At 41.1% G+C, this 22,255-nt stretch overlaps 1 protein-coding gene across 9 annotated transcripts in view; it reads left to right on the top strand.

Annotated features, from left to right (window-relative positions):
• Window positions 1-22,255, top strand: part of LOC138814051 (LIM domain only protein 7-like) — a 193,392-nt gene that overhangs the window by 47,029 nt on the left and 124,108 nt on the right. For all 9 annotated transcript variants that reach the window (XM_070002830.1, XM_070002833.1, XM_070002829.1 and 6 more), the window contains exons 2-3: window positions 8,602-8,672; window positions 21,893-21,962. In XM_070002830.1, the coding sequence (XP_069858931.1) occupies window positions 8,602-8,672; window positions 21,893-21,962 (141 nt within the window). The remainder of the gene's footprint in view (window positions 1-8,601; window positions 8,673-21,892; window positions 21,963-22,255) is intronic.

Here is a 22,255-nt window from a genome sequence, read left to right as displayed (position 1 = left end):
ATTGAGAAATCAGATCTGTGGGATTGTACTTTGAGGCCAGCTTGGGCAGAAAAGTTTGCTATACTTCATCTCTAAGATAACCAGCAAAGTCTCGGCTAGAGGCATGGCTCAAGTGGTAAAGTGCCAGCCTAGCAAGCATGAGGCCCAGAGTTCAAACCCAAGTACCATCACAAAAAATAATAATTTCCACCTACAAACTAAACTTTGGTTATGGTACACGTCCGTGAATTTCTACTGGATTAGGAATGGTTTAAACTGAATTCTTTGCTTTGTCTTCAAAATGTAGGCATACCTGACATTTGGTCTCTTGATGAGTGAGTAAGATGTTTGAATATTTATAAAATTTCCTGGGGACACTATATTGGGCTCTGTATTGTGCTCTTTTACCTCTTGTTCCCTGGTTGTGTGGACTTAAAGGCCTTTTCCAAAGAGGGCACCCTGATAGGTGTAACTTACACTAGCCATTCTTGGATAAAGGTCTTAAGGAGGTCAGTGGCCTAGGAAAAATATTTAGACTTTTGACCACTGTGAGACTTTTGGATTCCATTTCAAATTCAGCGATCTAGGCAATTCTGATTACCGCAAACCAACAGAAGTTGGCTTTGGTTTTGCTATCAAATGATATTAGTATTGGCAAACATTGCCCTAGTATACTCCAGATTATTATGCAGTACAATGCCAGATCTTAAGAGAGGTTAGCAACTAGACAAGAATGTCCCTGCAAGCCATGTGATTTGCTGAATGTACAATCTCAGTGAACCAAGATCAGAATACGGGAGATGGCCAAAAGTTCACCATCTCACAGAGATGTCCAGGCTTAAAGTGCCCATTTCTACCACACATTGCTTGCAAAATTGGACTTGACTTTTGGAGACTAATTGCCAATTGCTTCATCTCACCTTTTCATATTCCTAGTGCCTTCTACCTCCTCGGGTGTTGCATAGCAGGTTGTTAACTGACTTTGAGTAAATGAAGGCTTGCATCATGATACTTTAACTGGAATCACATGGCCACTGCTCACTCAGGCGGGGCCATCGTGTAGCAAATCCAGAGTGAGGATGAGCTCTCAACTTTTGAAAAGTTTCCCCTAAGTGATATTTGAAAAATTGCCACATCTGGATTAGATCCTTTGTCTCTATGGTCTGAAAGAATGAGTCCATGGACATAGCAGGGGTATAGCAATAAAACAACAAAGGTTTATGAAGAAAAAGGTAAGCAGTGCTTCTGCTAGATGGAAGGGCTCCCAAGGGAGGGAACCACCTGGGATGCATCATGCAGGGGTTAATAAGGTATATTAGGAGAGAGCTATGTGACTCTCAAGATCATTGGCTAGATGGTGGGCCCCATCAGTCCCCATATCCAATCAGAGGTCCATACAGCCTGATTGGATGGCCATTTCAGTGCATACTTCTGGGGTCCATTTGGTTTGCTTTCACATGCCAGTCATCTAGGGGCAATGAGCCATGGTGTGATGCTTGCATATACTACTGCTGAAGGCTATGGTGATGTGGTGTATAGTGGTCTGCATCCAGGGACTGCTCAAGGCAGAACCTCTATGGGAGGGGAAGGGGACCATTGTTTTCATTGCCTAGCTACCCTTTCTCACCCCCCCTCCCCAGTTGTAGGGCTTGAGCTTAGGGCCTGGGCGCTGTCCCTGAGCTTTTTCTCTCAAGGTTAGTGCTCTACCACTTTGAGCCACAGCTCTATTTCTGGTTTTCTGGTGGTTCATTGGAGATAAGAGTCTCACAGACTTTCCTGCCCAGGTTAGCTGTGAACCGTGATCTCAGATCTCAGCCTCCTAAGTAGCTAGGATTACATGTGTGAGCCACCAGCACCTGGTTTGGTACATTTTTTATTCTTGAGCTACTGACAATGGTAATCTGAGTTGGCTGCTGCTTAGGAGCAGGTTATTTCAATAAAGCCATTTGAGACCTGAGGGCAAATTCCTCCTTCCATCTGCAACCCACCAACTCAGCCTCTTCACACAGACCTGTGCCTCAGTCACCAGGCCTGTTCTTCCTGGTGAGTACACAGATTCCCACTTGCATCTAGTGGAAGCAATGAGCACGTGTCAGCCTTATTTCAGCCAGTGACAAAGTTGGGTAACACTGGCCTGCCCTTTAGAGTACATGGTGTGGACCGGTGCCAGAGTCTGGGCGGTGGGTGGTGACAGCATTGAGTTCACCCAGTGTCTCCACAGACACTCATTTGGTGCTCACTGCCCTAGGCCTCAGCTTGAGTGTCCTTCCTGTGACTCTGTTTCCTTGTGTGTAAGCTCTTTTACCACTTAGGCCCCAGCCCCAAGCCGACTAGGTGTAGGCTGTCATAATCTGGAGTCTGATAGTTGAGAGAGAATTTAGGAGTTGGAGAATTTAGGAGGTTGACCTTCATTGTCCCAGGAGTCTGCAATTCCCTGTGTAGCTTTCCTGACTCCAGATCTTTTTTGGGGGTAATGGGGGTGGAAGGGGAGGCCTGCCCTTTTAGGAAGACATTGTTTCTCTTAAGAGCACATAGTACCTTTTTGGTAATTTTGCTGTGGGGAAAAAAGAGTTAGGAGATAGGTACTTCTTGGGTTTAAAGTATGCAGTTAGTGAGTATGTTTACCGTGTGCCATATTTTTTGCATTTATGTTTTTGGCATGTGTAACCAATGAGCTTTAGCCGAGTTAGTGCATAGTATATAATGGTATAGATATATCAATGAATTTAGTCTCAAAGACAGGCCTGGCCTGCTTTGTCGAATCATGGCAGACATGTAATGGTTGCTTGTATGATGAAATTGAATGAGATGAAAGGTAGAGAGGAGTTCTCAATGCATTGACAGCTTCAGAGATGGCCTGAAAAGCAAGATTTGATATGTAACAGCCTGGGGGTTCTTCCTCTGGAAGACTCTTCTTGAATGGAAAGTTAAAGCAGACTATTTATTTACTTAAGGCAGATCTTGGGGCTTGAACCCAGACACAGAGCCCTGTCCCTTTGCTTTTTCTCTTAAAGCTGGCATTCTACCACTTGAGCCACAGCTCCACTTCCAGGTTTTTGCTGGTTAATTGGAGATAAGAGTCTCATGGACTTGACTGCTCCGGCTGGCCTTGAATCATGATCCTCAGATTTCTGCTTCTTGAGTGCTGGGATTACAGAAGTGAGTCACCAGCACCTGGCTAAGGCATACCTATCTTTTGAGACTTGCTTCACTGTGTGGTTCCTATGTGCCCTGGGGGCTTCTAGTGATAAATATTCCTTATGATTAAAAAATATATATTTCATTGCTTATGTTGAAATGGGCATCACAATAACACCATGAATTTTTTATGGTAGTTTTTTATTTTAATTTTTTCCATAGAGAACAAAAAAGTTTATTTAGTTCATTGCTCTGGGGGCAAGGAAGTCCCTGCACAGACATTATGTATCTTAAATATCACAATCTAGGAGCTGATTAATCAATTATTAAGTGACAGATTGAAATTCGCTTTGAGTTTAGCTTAGTTTTTGTCTGCAAACATTGCTCTTAGCTCATCCCTTATAAAACAAACTCACTCTCTGCTTTTGTACTGTGATTTGAATAAAAATATGATGATTAAGGGCTGGGAATTTGGCTTAGTGGTAGAGTGCTTGCCTCGATGAGGCCCTGGGTTCTATTGCTCAGCACCACATAAGCAGAAAAAGTCAGGAGTGATACTGTGGCTCAGTGGTAGGATGCTAGCCTTGATATTGAAGAGCTAAGAGACAGTGCCCAGGCCCAGAGTTCAGCCCCCACAACCAACAACAACAACAAAAAGATGATTAAATGCCTTTTGGAATTCTAGACACCTTATAAATGGTTGCTTTAAAGGAATTGAAAAGTTTTAAGGTGACAGTATCTTCTGACTTGCATTTGTGGGTGGTTTGCTAATAACTAGTTCGATATCAGTTGGTGGAGAAGCTTCCAGAATGTTTGGCATTTGAGTCATGTACCTGGTCAGAATTGGAATGGAGGGATGGAACGTGGGGAAACTTGTTGCTTACATCCCTGGGAAATTTTATCCAGTGAGAGGATTAAAATAAAACCATCAGCCAAACAATGAGGGGTGTGAATGTAATTCCCGTTTATTCACTAAATCCTTACATTTCATAGTGAAAGATGTGATGTGTTGGTGAGCTTGGCACTCAATGTGTAGATAGCTGTTATTGTCTCCCCTTAAAAACTTCCAGTGGAGGGCTTCTCCAGGCTCTAGGTGGTCAGACAGGTTTGGCAGAGGGTTTGTGAAGAAAGTACCCTGGCGCCGGCTCCGCCCTTTGCCTGCTCCATTAGACTAATTATGACTTTCCAGCAAGCATGACACCCAAGAGCAATAAGCTAGGCCCTGTCACTTGATGGCTTTTTTCCAAAAGGATGGCTGTTCTGTTCATGGGAACACATGGTTAGAAGAAACATAATATGAGCTTAGACTAGTCTTTGTAGCTTTTTTTTTAGGAGTCAACATATTTTCATAGATTATTTTTGTACTGTGAAGTAGAGTAAATCTTTACTCCCTTCTAAAAGTCAAGGGACTGCCCAGTGGCTCCTACCTGTAATCCCAGCTACTCAGAATGCTGAGATCTGAGGATCGAGGTTCAAAGCCATCCCAGGCAGGAAAGTCTGTGAGATTCTTATCACCAACTGACCTCCAGAAAGCCAAAAGAGGAGATGTTTAAGGGGTTAAAAGGCTGGCCTTGGTTGAAAAAGCTAAGGAACAGCATCAGGGCCCTGAATTCAAATCCCAGTACTAATGCCATGAAAATGAAGTAAGAATTTAAGGGACTGATGACCTAATCATAGGTACATTATGTGAGATGGATCCATGGTTAAGTTCCAGGTTTTCTTGTTTAATGCACAGTTTCTCAGATGAGTCTGGGTGCCACTGATTTTATTTAAGCGCATTAGAAAAATATACAAAGGGGCAAGCAAGAGAGACACAATTGTGTAGAATGCAAGGTGTGGTTGTGTGACCACATAGTGATCTCTCCTGTGTGTGTTTACTTTTGATAACTTCAGTGGAAAGCATGTGCTTGCTATTTATTTAATTTTTATGACTCACAACCCTATTACATAAAAGGTATCACACCTTAAATAGCTTACTAATGAGTAAGGGCCAACATTATTGAAACATGAAAAAAATAGTTAGATTGGAAGTTCCAGATGAATTATTTCAGAAGATGCACTTCTTCATATGACCCCATGGGGGTCACATTTTAAAGTAGTTTTTAATTAAAAACAACAACAATTCTTTTACTATGCTTTGAGGTGCTCAGTAATTTTTGTGATGCTTTCAGGAGGTAGAACTAATTTTGTTGAGTTTTATAATCTGGTGATACGATATCTTCCTTGAAGTAGAGGACATCTTGCAAGGCAAATCTTTGGGAGTGAGGTAAATTCTAGCGCTTGGGTTGAATGGGATATCTGGGGATGGTCTATGGGCAAGCCACTTCAGGATATTCCTCAAGGAACCTACCATTCAACCTAGCTATCTTTTACTGCATCTTTGCACAGTGTTCTACCTCTGGAGCTGTAAGTTTCTTGATTGAAACTTGATTGAAACTGAATTTTAGTTTATAATTTTATTTCATTTTTCAACTATATTTTATTCTTCACCTAGCATCTGGGTTGTGGTTATAATAGAGACCCTTTGCTCATGCTTATTTCCTGCCACTGTGCAGTGCTCCTGGGTTTAATGCTGCACATAATGTGTCATCTCCTGGCCCAGGTTCTTGTCCATTACTTTGAGAATCAACTTCTGAAAAATTAACTTCGGTCATCTCTTCCTTTCTCTTCATATCTAACTAATTCTAGGACGGCTTACTTATTTATTTTGGAGAGAGGGTCTTGGGATGTTGTCTAGATTGACATAGCACCTCTCAGCTCAAGTGATCCTCCTGCTTCAGCCTCTTGAATGCTGGGCCTGGAAGTCTGCAGCACCCTAACCTTGCTAACTTTGAATTCTAAGGTCATTGTTTTGTCAGTTAGTAGATTCTGGATCTAGTACTAGCAGTGTTGCTCATTGTGGAAAGATAGAACAAGGAGCTCTGAGCTTTAGGTATACCATGTGGCCAATAGCAGCCATGCCACTCTGTCTCTGCCTTGTGATTTCAGATCAGATCAGTGACTTTGCAGTGCAGGTTTTTTTTTTTTTTTTTTAGAAGGTATTACTCTGGAAGGATCAGGTGGAGCAAGAGGCGGATGTATGGCTAGGCAAGCTGGTGTTGCTGCTGTTGGTGGCCTGTTCTCTGGAGCTGGTGACCTAGGCCCAGAAGTTGTTTTTGGCGCAGCTTTGCCCACTGTGGCTTTCCCTTTCTCTGCTGCAGCTCTTACATATGGAATCCCCTTTCCTTTCCTGCCACTCCACACTGGAGAGACCAAATCTGGTTATTTTTTCCAAGACCATGCTGGTGTTACTGGAGGTGACTTGGTCTATTTAATTGCCTTAGGCTGAGAATTGTTTACAATATTTTTTCAGGCTGGGCATCCATGGCTCATGCATTGTAACCAGCTACTCAGGAGGCTGAGATCTAAGGATTATGCTTCAAAGCATGAGCATCCATGTTGCTGTTCACACAGCGAGACCCGGGAATGCAGTGTCTAGTAGGCAGAAAGGGACCATACCATGCGGGTATAGACAAAGTTTATTAAAACATCATACGCTTACATATGGCATAGGGGCATAGAAGATAAGTCTGTAGTCACAGGACAATCATGGGACAGAAAGGTTACCTTAAACAATTTTGGGGGAATGTGGACAATCAGTAACCTTTAGACACCTTTAGACAGTGAGTGGGAAGAGTTCGAGATAATAAAAGAGGAAGTGAGATACCTGTGGGGCTTCATTAAAAAAACACAAAAGGAATCTTGAGTCATTGTTCTAAATGATTAACTAGGAGGAGCAAGAATGGCACTTCCCACAAACCATCCACCACGTCTGTCCACCAAGTCTGGCGCCCAGCAGGGGCAGGATCCTTGGCCTGCTTAGAGGAAGAGGCGTCCTCCTTCCTCCCCCAGAGGGAATGCATGCCAGAATGCACCCTCCGGCTCACAGGAACTCAGATGGGGTCACAGGAGTCAATGCCTCCACACATCCATTACACTTTTTTATATCTCCATTTAACCAGTAAAAAGCTGGAAGTGGAGCTGTGTGGCTCAATTGTAGAGCACTAGTCTCGAGAGTAAAAGCTAAGGAAGAGTGCCCAAGCCCTGAGTTCAAGGCCTAGTATCAACACACATACAAAATTATCTTATCTCTCTGTGGTTTCTGTGCAAGGATTTAAAAGTCTTTTCCTCATAATGTTTCCACAAGTAGCTCATAGGCCTATATAGTAGAGCCACTTCATGAATAAGCTACCTCACTTTTGTAATGACACTTTCAGAACTGAAGATGGAATTGAAGTTAAGGATATGGATATCCAGGTGATATTTCAAGTTTATATCCCACATTGTTTTCATTCATTTTTAGTAGTTTTTGCCAGATCTGCACAGGACACCTCCCTTCCTCTTGGCTAAGTTTCTGCCCAGTATCTGTTACCTAGGTAACTGGCACAACTGGAAGCAGTCATCTTCCCCCTCAGGCTAGGTTACATCCTGGGCCATCTCTGGTCACATGCCTCCCATCTGACCTTAGGAGGGTCCCAGACCCTGAGGTCATGTCCAGATCCACTGTGGCCACACCTTTCCCCCACCTGGCCACACCTCTTCCTGTCCCTGGCCTAGATAAGTCCTGGCCCAGGGGTGGATCGCCCCTTTTCAGCCATGCCTCTCCACCATGCATGGTGGGGGCAGCAGTTCGGTAAATAAACTTCTTTTCCTGCCTGAATAGCACATGGTGTTTTCTTCATTGGCTACCTAATGAAACCTACCTATTTAATATACCTTACAGTTTTCTTTACAATATAAAAAAATGCTGGAACTTCAGTTTCATTTCCAACCTTTGTTGATCATCAAATAAAATAATTGCATTACAGAAATGAACTCCAATATAGGGACACAAGATGTTTTATCGTTGTTGCTGTTTTAATGTACTTATAATGGACTGTGATTTTTTTTTTTTGTTATTTCTTATGTATGTTTTTTTCTCCATGGTATAACCCCTGTTTTCACTGTATTTGATTCAGGTGCCATACACCTTGTATATACATTTTTCTAATTTGATGAGGGGGAGGGAAATAACAAAATGCTTAAATAAGGATACAGCTTGACCCACTTTAACAATGAAATGTACAAGACACTATGTTGAAAATGGACTTTACAACTTTGGGTGGGGGAGGAGTTCAAGAGGTAGGGAGGGAAGGGGAAAAACAAAGGAGGGGGTAACATGCTCAATAGGAAATGTATTCATTACTCATGTAACTAACCCCTCTGTACAGTATCTTTATAATAAAAATATTTAAAAAAATTACATTACAGACAGCATTCTTTTTTTGCTGTTTATGTTTATTATACTAAAAGGGTTTGATGTAGAATAACTTCCCATAAGAATAGCTTTTGGTGATGTATACATATCAAGTAAAACATTCAATGCATATTAATTAATCAGATACTGAATTTGACTTTAGCTATCCCTGGTGAAGAAACCAATTAACATTCAAATCTGTCTTTCAGGCAGTAACAGAGAAGAATTTTCAAACAAAGGATTTTCGAGCTTCCCTAGAAAATGGTGTCCTGTTGTGTGAGTAAGTATTTAAAGCATTTACAAAATACTTTATAAACAAAGACATGTGTGGATTTTACAGGATGTGTCATCCCTGTCCTCATGGACTCCATAGTCACAGATATGTGTCCTTGGTTGCAAGTGAGATTTGATCCCTGAAAATCGACACTCCCACAGTATGATACAGTAGGAAGAGGCTATCAGTCACAGTATCTAAAGATAGCGTTGGTGGAATATATATTATTTTTAATTAGTAAGCAAGAAAGTTTCCATTATTGCTTAATTTGCCAGTGGGAGTGGATGGTTGAGAAGCAAGGCCCGTGTTTCACAATCTATAACCTACATTGGAGAGTCCAATGCATATGCATAGAATTACCTGGTTTTGAAGTCAACATTAAGCATCTTCTTTTCTCTTTTTCACCTGCAAGTTTTTCTTTCAAGTTTTAAGTAGAGTCATTACCTAAATGAGTTTTAGTTGTGGACTACTCATTCAACTAATAGGTATTATAGAGAACCATTTACTATGAGTAAAATAGACTAAAAGGCTGACACTATATGTTTAGTATACTGTTTGGTACCCAAATGGCCAGGTATGTGGCCCTTAAGGTAAGAATCAGGTTGGCTTCTAAGGCAAAAGGCAGAAATCACGGAGGAAGGCATAGGTTGGGGAAGTCAGAAAAGAAATTACAAGAATGTACTTGAGTACCCACCCACATTTTTGAAAGCACTTAAAAATTCCAATCTACATACTTATCACATAGATATTTATGGAATCTGTGTACAAGTGAGCACTGGCTACTTAGGCTACTTTGATTCTCCTTTTCAAGGACGTTGTTTGCGGTAATGTTTCAGAGTCAAAGGCTTAGATCCTTTGCTCCCTTACTTTTTGATGTTTGGGCAGCTAACTTATGTTTACATTTGAGCAAGTGACTTGATGTTAAGACTTATTTTCTTCTGCAAAGAAGAAGTATCTGATTGCCCAATTCACTGAGATGCTGAGCTTAATACGTATTTTGCGGTGTTTATAAAGTATAAAATTTTGTAAACGTACAAGTTATTGTTAGCATGTAAATCCACTATATGTTGGAAACTGACTGCTCCATCTCCTTTGTTTTATAGTACTGTAAATTTGTTCCATATGACTTTGCTGGTATCCAGCCATTTGTGACCCACATCAATGTCAATTTCATGTGTTTTCATCTCCTATATGCCAGAACAGGCATTTGAAGAAGGGCCAGGAATACTGTGAGACATGGAGTTCTTTTTAGATTTACAAGAGCATGTGGCTCAAATGGTTGATTTCTTCAAAGAAGTTACTTTGTGAGTTAAATATTTCCAGTTGCTCAGAGTATTTTAGGGATCCCACTTTTGGGGCCATTGCCTCCATAAATAGTCCATTAACATTTTGATAGTGACATCTACTTTTTGATTGTATAAATGCAATTTATGTATCTGCCTTGTCCCTTGAGTAATTTGGAATGAATAAAGCAATTCAAAATTGATTCAAACAACCAGCTAACCATACAAACAAAATACCAGTTTTGACCAAAAGCAGTGCAAGATAAACATACAATTTCTACCTTAATAATGATAGCAGACATTTGTATGCATTCTTAGAGATGCATTAGCTGTTTTCAAAAATCATTTTAATTCCCAAATATTGAGTACTTCATTCTTAAGTTTGTTTCACTCGAGCTGGGTGCCAGTGACTCAAGCCTGTAATCCTAGACACTCAGGAGGCTGAGATCTGAAGATCAGAGTTCAAAGCCAATAAGGAAAATCCATGAGACTCTTATCTCCAAAATTAACCACCAAAAAACAGAAGTAGAGTTGTTACTCAAATGGTAGGGTACTAGCATTGAGGGAAAAAGCTGAGGGACAGTGCCCGGGTCCTGAGTTCAGACACTAATACTGGTGCATGTGTGCATATGTGCATACAGACTCCCTCCACCCAGGATTGTTTCTCAATTGAAATAATTCTATCTTGGTGTTTGTGCATTATCATATAAGCCTCATTAATCTGTTCATTCTCTAGTACTTATAGTTTATTTGTGTTTTATTTATTTATAGTTTATGTTTATGTATAGTATATTGTGGGATACCAAATTATGCATATTTCTATTAAAACTATCCTTTCTCTAAATCATAATCATAGCCACTGGGCATTAATGTATTAAAAAGAAACTATAGTTACTCTTTTGATACTTTACATTGAGTTCTCAATGTAATTTTTTTTTTTTTTTTGCTGAGACTGGTGCTCTACCACTTGAGACACATATCCAGTCTGAATTTTTACTGTTTAATTGAAGATGGAGTCCCAAGGGTTTATCTGTCCAGGTTGGCTTGGAACCACACTGTCCTCAAAATCTTAGCTTGAGTATCTAGGATTAGGTATGAGCCAAGGGCACCCAGACTCACTGACATTTAATCTGACAACTAAAGTAGCATGTTTGTGTGACTCATTTTACTTTCATTCACTTTGGTTCGCTTTGGGATCTGAAGAATGCTCCCCTCTTGAAGTCCAGTTATTCTTTCACTATTCATTTCCATATTTCTACTCTTCTTTGTCTTAACCAACCTGATTAAAGAGTTTGTTAAAGTGATTTCAGCCTGCATTATAATTTTCTATACATTCTAGTGAGTGTGTTTGTTAATCTATCCTCTGACCTTAGTTCATGAGGACTGAACATTAGTTCATGAGGACTGTCCTACTAAGTATTTTAAAGAATCTAAAAGAATTTTTGGATGCGTGGTGCATACCTATAAACCCAGGATTTGGGAGGCAGAGGCAGGACGAATGTGAGTTTGAGGCTAGCCTAGGGTCCGTATAGAGATCCTGTTATAAACAAGAAAACAACAAAACATACTGGCCGCTTCATAAATATTCAGAGCTTCATTTTGCTCTGGGTTCTAGAAGAACCCTATTATCTCTAAACATACTTGATTGAAGCCTGTCCAGCTGGGGCTATCAGTAATTTCCTAGTTATTCATCAAAAGATGACAATCTTAGAAATACTTTGATGGAAACATGCTTTATTCCACTATGAAATAAGGGGACTTATTTGAAGATAGTCTGCCTGGGTGTGTCACTTGTCAGTCAGCATATACTTCTCCTTTCTGGAATGGTCCCAAGGTTTTGTTTTGTCCTTATTGGCCACAGTCTAGAAGTTTGCCCTTTTTTTGGTACCAGGGCTTGAACTCAGGGCCTCCCGATCTTGCTTGGCTTTTTGTTCCAGGCTGGCACTGGTACTATATGAGCCATAGTTCTACTATTGGCTTCCTGTTGGTTAATTGGGGATAAGAGCATCACAGACTTTTCTGCTCGGATTTATTTTCAACCAGGATCCTCAGATCTCAGCCTCCTGACCAGCTAGGACTACAGGCGTCAGCCACCAGTTCTTGGCTCCTTCTTTGTGCCTTTGTGGCATTATTGAGAGGCTTTTCATACTGTTGCCACATCTGTTTCTTTAGCTTACCACTTGGAAAGATTGGAGCCAAATGTCCCAGGACTGATATGAGAGGTCCAATTTCTACTTTTTTTTTGTGGCTATGACACTGCCTAAAAGTTCCATAATATTTTGTCAAAGATATAAAAGAGGAAAAGTATCTGATAACTATTACTTTATTTTATTGTTGTTTTTTGCTCTGGGACCCAAGTGACTGTTTTAAAGCTTTGGACAATGCAGAGAATGTTGTCACATGTTATTCATGCTGAGAAAGCCTTGTGGTTTCCTTAGAGCTGGAGACTTCCCTCAGTGCCAGGGACACTGGTAGACCCCCGAAACTTCTAAGCAGTGCTCCATGGGAGCCCCAAGGGTTTCTGCAGGTTTTGTGTCCTGGTGAAGGCCATTTTTTTTTTTCCTGGAACAGTTTCTGGTTTTGAGTTTTTTGGAGGAGGGTAGTTTCTCACATACTTCAACATGCCAAGCCGATCTTTTGACGGGATCTGTTAGAACTTTTTCAGAATGTTAAATGAGTGAAAATTGGTTTCTTTTACTACGGATGAAGAAAATCAACTTTGGACATTTTCCTGTTGCTTGGCAACTTCATTAGCAATAGGTAAAGAAAGACGCCATCTTTCATATAGGTGACTGAAACATTTTGAACTATGTTGTTTCATGGCTATATTTTCTGGTTGGGATCTGTATACCATCTCCCTCCCACCCCCTTTTATTTATTCTTTGGCAGTATTTGGGTTTTAACTCAGGTCCTTAAACTTGCTAGTTTGGCACTCTGTCACATGAGTCATGCTCAGGCCTTTTTTGCTTTAGTTTTTTATTTTATTTTATTTATTTATTTATTTTTGGGTCCGGTTATGGGGCCTGAACTCTGGGCCTGGGCGCTGTCCCTCAGCTCTTCAGCTCAAGGCTAGCACTCTATCACTTGAGCCACAGCACCACTTCTGGCTTTTTTCTTTTTGCTTATGTGGTGCTGAGGAATCGAACCCAGGGCCTCATGCATGAAGCAAGTGCTCTACCACTGAGCCACCTTCCCAGCCCTTTTTTTTTTTTTAAATTTTGTGTGGGCCTGGACCTAAGGTCTCCTCCAATTTGTGTGTCTGGGATGACAGACACAAGCCAACATATAGAGCTTTTTTTTTTTTTTTTTTTTTTTTTGTCAGTCGTGGGGCCTGAACTCTGGGCCTGGGCGCTGTCCCTCAGCTCTTCAGCTCAAGGCTAGCGCTGTACCACTTGAGCCATAGTGCCACTTCTGGCTTTTTCTGCTTCTGTGATACTGAGGAATCAAACCCAGGGCCTCAAGCATGCACTCTTCCACTGAGCCACCTTCCCAGCCCCATATAGAACTTTTAATTGGTTGACATGGTGCCTCATGCTTTTTTACCTGGGCTTGGCCTCAATCTATGATTCTCCCAGTTTTAGCTTGAGTAGATATATTATAGTATGACCTAGTATGGCCAGGATCACCGTATCTGGTGAAGTATAGATATATTTTTCTTGTATGTGCCAATTCTGGGGCTTGAAGTCCAGAGATTGTCACTCTTGAAGATCTTATTTGTTCATGGCTGGCATTTTACCACTTGATCCACGGCTCCAGTTCTGAATTTTTGCTAGAGTCTCTCAGATTTATTTCCCTGGGCTGGCTTTGAACTATGATTTTTTTTTAAAAAAAGGACTATAATAAAGTGAAGGCCTACTTGGCAAACATCAACTTCTAAATCCACGCCAATTGTGGCAGTCATCTGCTTCAGATTCACCTCAAGTTCTGCAGGTTTTTTTTTTTTTTTTTGTATTGTGACCTCAAACTTGAGAGTAGAAGCCTGTATGCTTCACATACTTCCATGTAAAACTAGTAGCATTCTCACTCTAAAGATTAATCATGAAGAGTAGAATGGGCAGGATTTCAGTCATATGGCCTCTGAGAAGTAAATGAGAGTGAACATCTCCTAAAAATAAAAGGAGCAGATATATGTGCTAAATGTGTAAGATGGAGCAATTTCTATCAAAGTTGGTTAGTCAGAAGTTAGAATTGAAATAGGCTTTATATGTGGAAGAGGCTGTCAAGAAAACACGTGTTTGCTATGAACATATTGTTGGCTATGAAATTGTAAGCCCATGGTAATTCTGTATGGAAAGGAGAAGCAAGTTAAATGAGAATGAATACTATAAAAAGACAAGTATATTAATAGTATCACATAGATTAAAATGTGAATAAATGCCTTCTATGAAAGAATCTTGAGAACTTTGTGTGTGTGTGTGTGTGCGCACGCGTACACGTGTGTATGTGTGTGCATGTGTATGTATGTATATGTGTTGGTCCTGGGGCTTGAATTAGGGTCTGGGTGCTGTCCTTGAACTTTTGTGCTCAGGGCTAGTGCTCTACCACTTGAACCGAACTTCTCTTTTGCTAGCTTATTGGAGATAAGAATCTCACAGATTTTCCTGCCTGAGGTGGTTTCAAACCACAATCATATCTCAGCCTCCTGAGTAGCTAGGAATACAAGTGTGAGCCACCCGCACCTAGTTATCTTGAGAATTTTTATGTACCTACTATCAACCGTCAGCAAATTATATGAGAGCTCATGGAGAAAAAGTGATGCACTATGAAACTTACAAAGAGGAACGATGAGCAAGCTTATGTGTAGGTGGGTGGCAGATATTAACCTAACACCCATTGTGTTAGTCAGATTCTCATGACAAATACTAAGAAAAACAACTTAAAGGGAGGAATTGTTTACTTTACATGATGAGTCAGTACTTTTTTTGTGTGTCTGCCAGTATCAGGGCTTGAGCTTAGGACTCACAGCCTTGCACTCTTGGTCTGCTTTCTTGCTCATGGCTGGCACTCTACCACTTAAGCCATGGCTCCTGCCTGACATTATGCTGGTTAACTGATGATGCAGTGTCGTAGACTTTTCTGCTTGGGCTGGCTTTGAATCACATTCCTCCAGTGCTCAGCCTTCTGAGTAGCTAGGATTATAGGTGTGAGTGCCAGGCTTGAGTCAGAGCTCTGAGTCCATGTTTGTGTGCTCTATTGCTGAGGGCTTGTGGCGAGGCAGAACATGGTGGTAGCAGAAACATGTGGTGGAGCAAAGTTCTTTACTTCACAGTATCCAGAAAAGAGCGAACTCCCAGTGACCTATTTCCTACAACCATCTCCATTTCACCCCATCCTAGCAGTATCATCAGAGGAATCCATCATTAGATCAGGGGTCTTAGGATCCAGTCATTTTCCCCAAACCCTCAGCTGGCCAGGTAGGAGGCTTGCTAAGCAAGGAAGCTTAGCAGTGGAAAGGCCCTGAGTTCAAACCTTAGTTCCGTAATAGAAATAAAATGTAATGAAGACTAGGAGACTAATCGTCAAAGTTTGCTAATGTGGGAGATGTCTATTTGGAAAAAGTGGTTGACCAAAACATGTACATGTGAATGACTAATGAAATAATTTATAAGTAAAAAATGTTTATACAGTGCATCAATATGCTCTTCTATATGTCTCTCTTGTTCCTTTTTGCAAATCTTTGGAAATGGGAAGTGAAATGGCGTCTGTACCCGGACTCTGGCTGAGGTGCTTTCTGATGACAGGGGAGAAAAAGAAGTTTAAGTTTGGCGCTTGGAGCTAGTTTCTGAAGATGAACACAGAGAGTGTCAAATTCTAGCTCTCCCCCAAACCTTTTTTACCCAGGCAGTGCTTCATATGAAACTTTATGGATGGTTTCCTGAGTGTCACACCTGAGTTATATATAGTTAGGACACATACGCTGATGAAAAGGCCGGCAAATATAGCCAATTTCCTAGCATATGTAACCCCACCTGTTTGGAAGGAGCAGGCAATGTGTTTGTATGTGTGAGAGGAAGAAGAAAACTCAAGGAGAAGTAGAGATCTCGAGACCTTTTAGTTCATTTAGGCATCAAAAACAAAATGCCTGAAACTGGAGAGCTCACAGACACAGAAATATACTTTTCATAGTTCAGGAAAGTCTTAAAGGCAAAGTCTGATAATGGTCTACCTTTTTTTTTTTTTTTTAGTCCTGGGGCTTGAACTCTGGGCCTGGGCACTGTGCCTGTGCTGCTTCAAGGCTAGTGTTTTACCACTTGAGCCATAGAGCCACTTCTGACCTTTTCTAGTAGTTTATTGGAGATGAGAGTCCTTTTTTTTTTTTGCCAGTCATGGCGTCTGAACCCTGGGCCTGGGCGCTGTCCCTCAGCTCTTCAGCTCAAGGCTAGTGCTCTACCACTTGAGCCACAGCACCACTTCCAGCTTTTTCTGCCTATGTGGTGCTGAGGAATCGAACCCAGGGCCTTATGCATGCAAGGCAAGCACTCTACCACTGAGCCACCTTCCCAGCCCAGAGATGAGAGTCTTATGGATTTTCCTGCCAGACCTGGTCTTGAACTGTGATCCTCAGATTTCAGCCTCCTGAGTAGGATTACAGGTATGAGCCACCTGTGCCCAGCTGAGGCTACTTTCTTCCTAGGCAGACATCCTGCCACTACACAAGGTATAACTAAGGGTACTAAATGACACCATCATCTCTCAAATGGTTCCCTTCTAATACTGTTACTCTGGAGGTTAGGATTTGGACAAGTGAATTTTAGGGGAGGTCACAACATTCTGACCATAATGGGATGAGCTGAAGAAGAGAGGGATTATGACACTTGTAGTAGGTCCCATTAGAGAGCTCAAGTTAACTAGGTATTTGCTGTTTTGGTTGTAATGTTACAAAAAAGAATAAACCTCTGGTACATAGCCAGGCTCACAGCATGGCCTAAGGGAAGGCTTGGAGGTATAGGGATAACATTCTGCTTTGCACTTGACTAATTTTAGTTACTGCTGTGGAGGGATCTGGAAGATTAGGTTATCTGATTATTGCTTATAGCCAGTGACTAGGTCAAGTTGAAGAATACTTTCTGAGCAAAGTTATTTTTTGTGAAAGCAAGTGTTTCCATGGATGGCATTTGTGTATGATTTGACATGAGACTTTGCTATTATTTCAAGTACATTTAAACATTTAAACATTTCATCTTTTGTTGTTGTTATTGTTGTTTTTGTGTGCCAGTCCTAAGGCTTGAACTCAGGGCTTGGGTACCATCCCTGAGTCTTTTTGATCAAGGCTAGCATCTCTTGAGCCACAGCTCTACTTCCTGCCTTTTGGTGGTTGAGATAAGAGTCTCATAGACTTTCCTGCCCAGCCTGGCTTCAAACCATAATCCTCTGATCTCTGCCTCCTGAGTACTTAAGATTACAGGTGTGAGCCGCAGGAGCCCAGATTCAATTATTTGTATATTTAGATTTTTCTAAAACCTTTTTTTTCCTCCCTAGAAGTAATGCCTTAAAAGTTCTTCCTTTCATTGTATATGAAATTACGTGCTCATAATTCATGATGTGATTATGTGTTCAATATTAACCACAAAGCTATCTAGTGCTTAGACCCTATGGCTAGTGTAACAAAATAAAACAGCCTTTTCCTCTAATGACTCATCTTTTTCAGAGGGTGGTTTGTGTGTTAATCTAGAGTGCTGCTTTTTCCTTGTGTTATTTCCGTGTTTGCACACATACAGGAGGGTTCACAAGTGGTGAGAGACTAATGCACTGTCTATGTTGTTTCATTTTTTTTTTTTTTTTGTCGGTCATAGAGCTTGAACTCTGGCCCTGGATGCTGTCCCTCAGCTCTTCAGCTCAAGGCTAGCACTCTACCATTTGAGCCATAGCGCCATAGTGCCATTTCTGGCCTTTTCTGCTTATGTGGTGCTGAGGAATCGAACCCAGGGCCTCATGCATGCAAGGCAAGCACTCTACCACTGAGCCACCTGTATGTTATAGCCCCCCCACAAACCTTGCCAATGAGGGAGGTTTGCTAACTCATGGGGAGGCGGGGAGATGCCATTTGTCATTAGTATATCCTTTTATCTTCTATCTTATCCTGCATTTCCCCTGGCTGACTTAATTATGAGGAAACTGTTTTATTAACCATTCTTTAAGCCTGAATGAAAAAAAAAATTCTGCAATTGCTAACCCTGTAACACCAACATGATAAGTGACGTAAACAGGTAAAATGAACGACCTCACCCAAGTCACCGGTGACTCACACAGGTGCAGCAGACACAGGTGCAGCAGGAATTCACAACACTCTTCCGTTAAAAGGATAAGCCAGACTTTTCGAATGCCATGGACATTTCCCTAGCTCATATTAGCTTAGTGCAGACCACTGGGGGAAAAAACCCACATTTTAAAAATAAAAGTTACTCTCCAAGTGTGATTGGCAAGCCAGTTGTCAACAGCTGCAACAAATTTCGTGATTTACACTCTGCCTGAATTATATGCCTATTAGGTACTGCTTGTCATTGGTTTTCTCCTCTATGCACTGCAGGAATGTCACCCTTAATACATTTACAGAAATAGCTAGTTTATAGGGAAATGTCTTTTTCCTCGCCACTTCTTCCTCCTCCTCTTCCTCCTTTTCCTCTTCCTCTTCCTCCTCCTCCTCCTCCTCCTCCTCCTCCTCCTCCTCCTCCTCCTCCTCCTCCTCCTCCTCCTCCTCCTCCTCCTTCTTCATTTTGGTGCTGGTATTAGGGTTTGAATGCAGGGCCTTTTGCTCTTGCTAGTGCTCTACCACTTGAGCCACACCTCTATTTCCCATCTTTTTGCTGATTAATTGAAGGTAAGAGTCTGGAGAACCACGATCCTCACTCAGCCCCTGAATAGCTAGGATTACAGGCCATGAACCACCTCTTCCCAGCAGGAATAATCCTTCCTTCCTTCCTTCCTTCCTTCCTTCCTTCCTTCCTTCCTTCCTTCCTTCCTTCCTTCCTTCCTTCCTTCTTCCCTCCCTCCCTCCCTCCCTCCCTCCTTTCCTCCCTTCCTCTCTCCTCTCTCTCTCTTTCTCTCTCTTTCTTTTTTCTTTTTTTTTGGTTATGGGGCTTGAACTCTGGGCCTAAACGCTGTCCTGAGATCATCAGCTAAAGGCTAGTGCTCTACCACTTGAACAACAACACCACTTCTGGTTTTCTGGTGGTTAATTGGAGATAAGAATCTTACGGACTTTCCTGCCCAGGCTGACTTTGAACTGCCATCCTCAGATCTCAGCCTCCTGAGTAGCTAGGATTACAGGCATGAGCCACCAGCGCTTGTCAGGAATAATCATTTCTTTTTTATTTTTATTTTTTTTGGGTCTGGTTGTGGGGCCTGAACTGGGTGCTGTCCCTCAGCTTTTCAGCTCAAGGCTAGCACTCTACCACTTGATCCACAGCGCCACTTCTGGCTTTTTTCTTTTTGCTTATGTGGTGCTGAGGAATCGAACCTAGGGCCTCATGCATGCAAGGCAAGCGCTCTACCACTGAGCCACCTTCCCAGCAGGAATAATCATTTCTTAACAATCTGCTCCATTCTCTTTTGACTCCTTAGCTAGTGATTAAAAATGTAAACATAAAGGGAGAAAGCTTTTCTTTCTATATGGCTTCCAAAGTACAAGTGAGTGATGAGAATTACAGTTGTTGGAAGTTTAACAGTGAGGGGTTGGGCCTGAGAGTACAATTTGGAGATAGTTCACTTGCCTAGCATACATGAGGCCCTGGGTTTGATCCCTACTACCTTACCCCTATTCCCAAAGCTGAGAGGATGGTTTTATGATTAATACTAAAAATTCTTTGATAAACAGTCTTTTATTTATTTATTTTTTGTCGGTTGTGGGCCTGAACTCTGGGCCTGGGCACTATCCCTGAGCTCTTCAGCTCAAGGCTAGTGCTCTACCACTTGAGCCACAGCATCACTTCCAGCTTTGTCTGCTTATGTCATGCTGAGGAATGGAACCCAGGGCCTTATGCGTGCAAGCACTCTACCACTGAGCCACCTTCCCAACCCCTGATAAACAGTCTTTAAAAACAACAACAACAAAAAAACTTTGGTTTGCCAGACTATATCTTCACAATCCACTGTTTTGTAAGTCTGAATCCTGTTGAGCAACATTCTGTGGGCTATTAAATCGAGACTTTTGTCTTTTTTAATTCTTAGCAAGCTCAAGTGTATATAGAAATCTCTGGAATGTTGAAGGAGTGACATTTCACAAGCTTCAGATATGTTTTTCTGTTACACATTATATAGAGGAAACAAGTAAACTAGAATATTTGATTCTCTTTGTTCTTTTAATTCCTCTTTATTTGCTTTCCTTTGGGAGCTCTGTTATAGAATTGTTTGTTTTGTTGATGAATTATTGAATAGGAAAATTATGTTTCAAGATACTATTTTCTGTTAGTGATTAATGATTAATTATCCAAACTAGTGTTAAGAGAAAAACATTATTAGAGTATTAAATTACTACTGAGCCTGGCACTGTATTAGTAAACAGCAAAACAAAGAATCTATAATAATCTAGATATAGAAACAAAATTGCATTTTTTTTTTCTTCTTCTCCCCTGGTCATGGAGCTTGAACTCTGGGCCTGGGTACTGTCCCTGTGCTCTTCAGCTTAAGGCTAGCACTCTACCACTTGAGCCACAGTGCCACTTCTGGCTTTTTCTGCTTATGTGGTGCTGAGGAATTGAACCCAGGGCCTCATGCATGTGAGGCAAGCACTCTATCACTGAGCCATCTTCCCAGCCCCTAAATTACATTCTTAAGTATGACTGTCAAAACGGAGTTTTCTTTTCAGCTTTAGAGTATAGAGACATAGACTCTTTTATATTGTCTCTAGTATTAAAATTGTTTAGTATTGGATTTTAAGGTAATTTGAAGGAGTTCTGGAACATTTAATTGTTGCCTAGTCATTCTGCTATGGTAACAAAACAGTCACTCATGGACTTGAACTAGTTATTCATAAGAGCTAGTTAATTATTTGCATGAGTTTCCTTGTACTTTTATTTTTTAATTTAATCTTCTCACTTAATTTTTGCCAGTACTGGGGCTTACGCTCAGGGTCTGAGTGCTGTCCCTTAGCTTTTCCCTCAAAGTTGGCTCCTCACACTTGAGCCACAGATCTACTTATAGTTTTTTTGCTAGTAGATTGGAGATAGGCTTTCCTGCCCAGGCCAGCTTTGAACCACAATCCTCAGATCTCAGCCTCCTGAGTAGCTAGGATTATAGTTATGAGCCAGCAGTGCCTGGCTTTCTTGCATACTTTAAATGAGACAAAACAATGTGATTTCAAAGCTAAAAGAAGGATCTATTTGATTAAAAATAGGTTATTAATAGGAAAATGTATTCTGAGGCCTAAGTAAACTAACCTATATTGAAGAAATTCTTAAATTGGCTTTTAAAACAGAACTAAATAGGAGCTTTTTTTAATAAGTACGAAGCTTCCGCCCCCCCCACCCCCACCCCTGTGCCGGTCTTGGGGCTTGAACTCAGGACCCAGGCACTGTCTCTGAGCTTTCTTGCTCAATGCTAGTGCTCTATCACTTGAGCCACAGCTCTACTTCTGGCTTTTTGATAATTAATTGGAGATAAGAGTCTCATGGACTTTCTTGTCTGGGCTTGTTTCAAACTGTGGTCCTTAGATCTCAGCCTCCTGAGAAGCTAGGATTACAGATGTGAGCCACTGGTGTCCAGCATTACAAAGCCAATTTTTAGGATACCTTTGGGTATAGAAGTGTGTGTATATGATCCAGTGATACCATTCAGCATTGTGTGTACCAAAGTTCATTGATTTTTTTTTTTGTCTTTGGTTGTGGCACAGAATAACACATTGGGGGATGCAGTCATTATTCCATATAATTTTTGAAAATGTTTCAAAGAATACCAAGATTATATTGATGTTTTTATAATTGCATGTTATTTCATGTTTACTTTCAGTTTGATTAATAAGCTTAAACCTGGCATCATTAAGAAGATCAATAGACTGTCCACACCAATAGCGGGTTTGGTAAGTACTATACATTATCTTCAAATCTCAACTTTTTTTAAAGCTGTGTTTTTAATTGACAATTATTGTATATATTCATAGGGAACAGGGTATTGTATTTGTGCCATACTGTGACTATAGTTAATAATGTGTTATGTATTTCAAAATAGCAAGAAGTGAGGACTTTGAGTGTTTGACTTCAAAACTAGATTTGTCTTGGATATATCTGAAGATAGGCTCTGTATGAGAAAACATACATGGTTACTGTGTGGTTATTTTGTGCATTCAAGACACTGGAGAGGCCCATAATAATA

The sequence above is a fragment of the Dipodomys merriami genome, unplaced genomic scaffold (assembly GCF_024711535.1).
Source record: "Dipodomys merriami isolate MVZ:Mamm:240054 unplaced genomic scaffold, mDipMer1.0.p SCAF_6, whole genome shotgun sequence".
Classification (NCBI taxonomy): domain Eukaryota; kingdom Metazoa; phylum Chordata; class Mammalia; order Rodentia; family Heteromyidae; genus Dipodomys; species Dipodomys merriami.
Note: the sequence above shows the minus strand (reverse complement) of the source record. Positions and strands in the feature narration are given on the sequence as shown.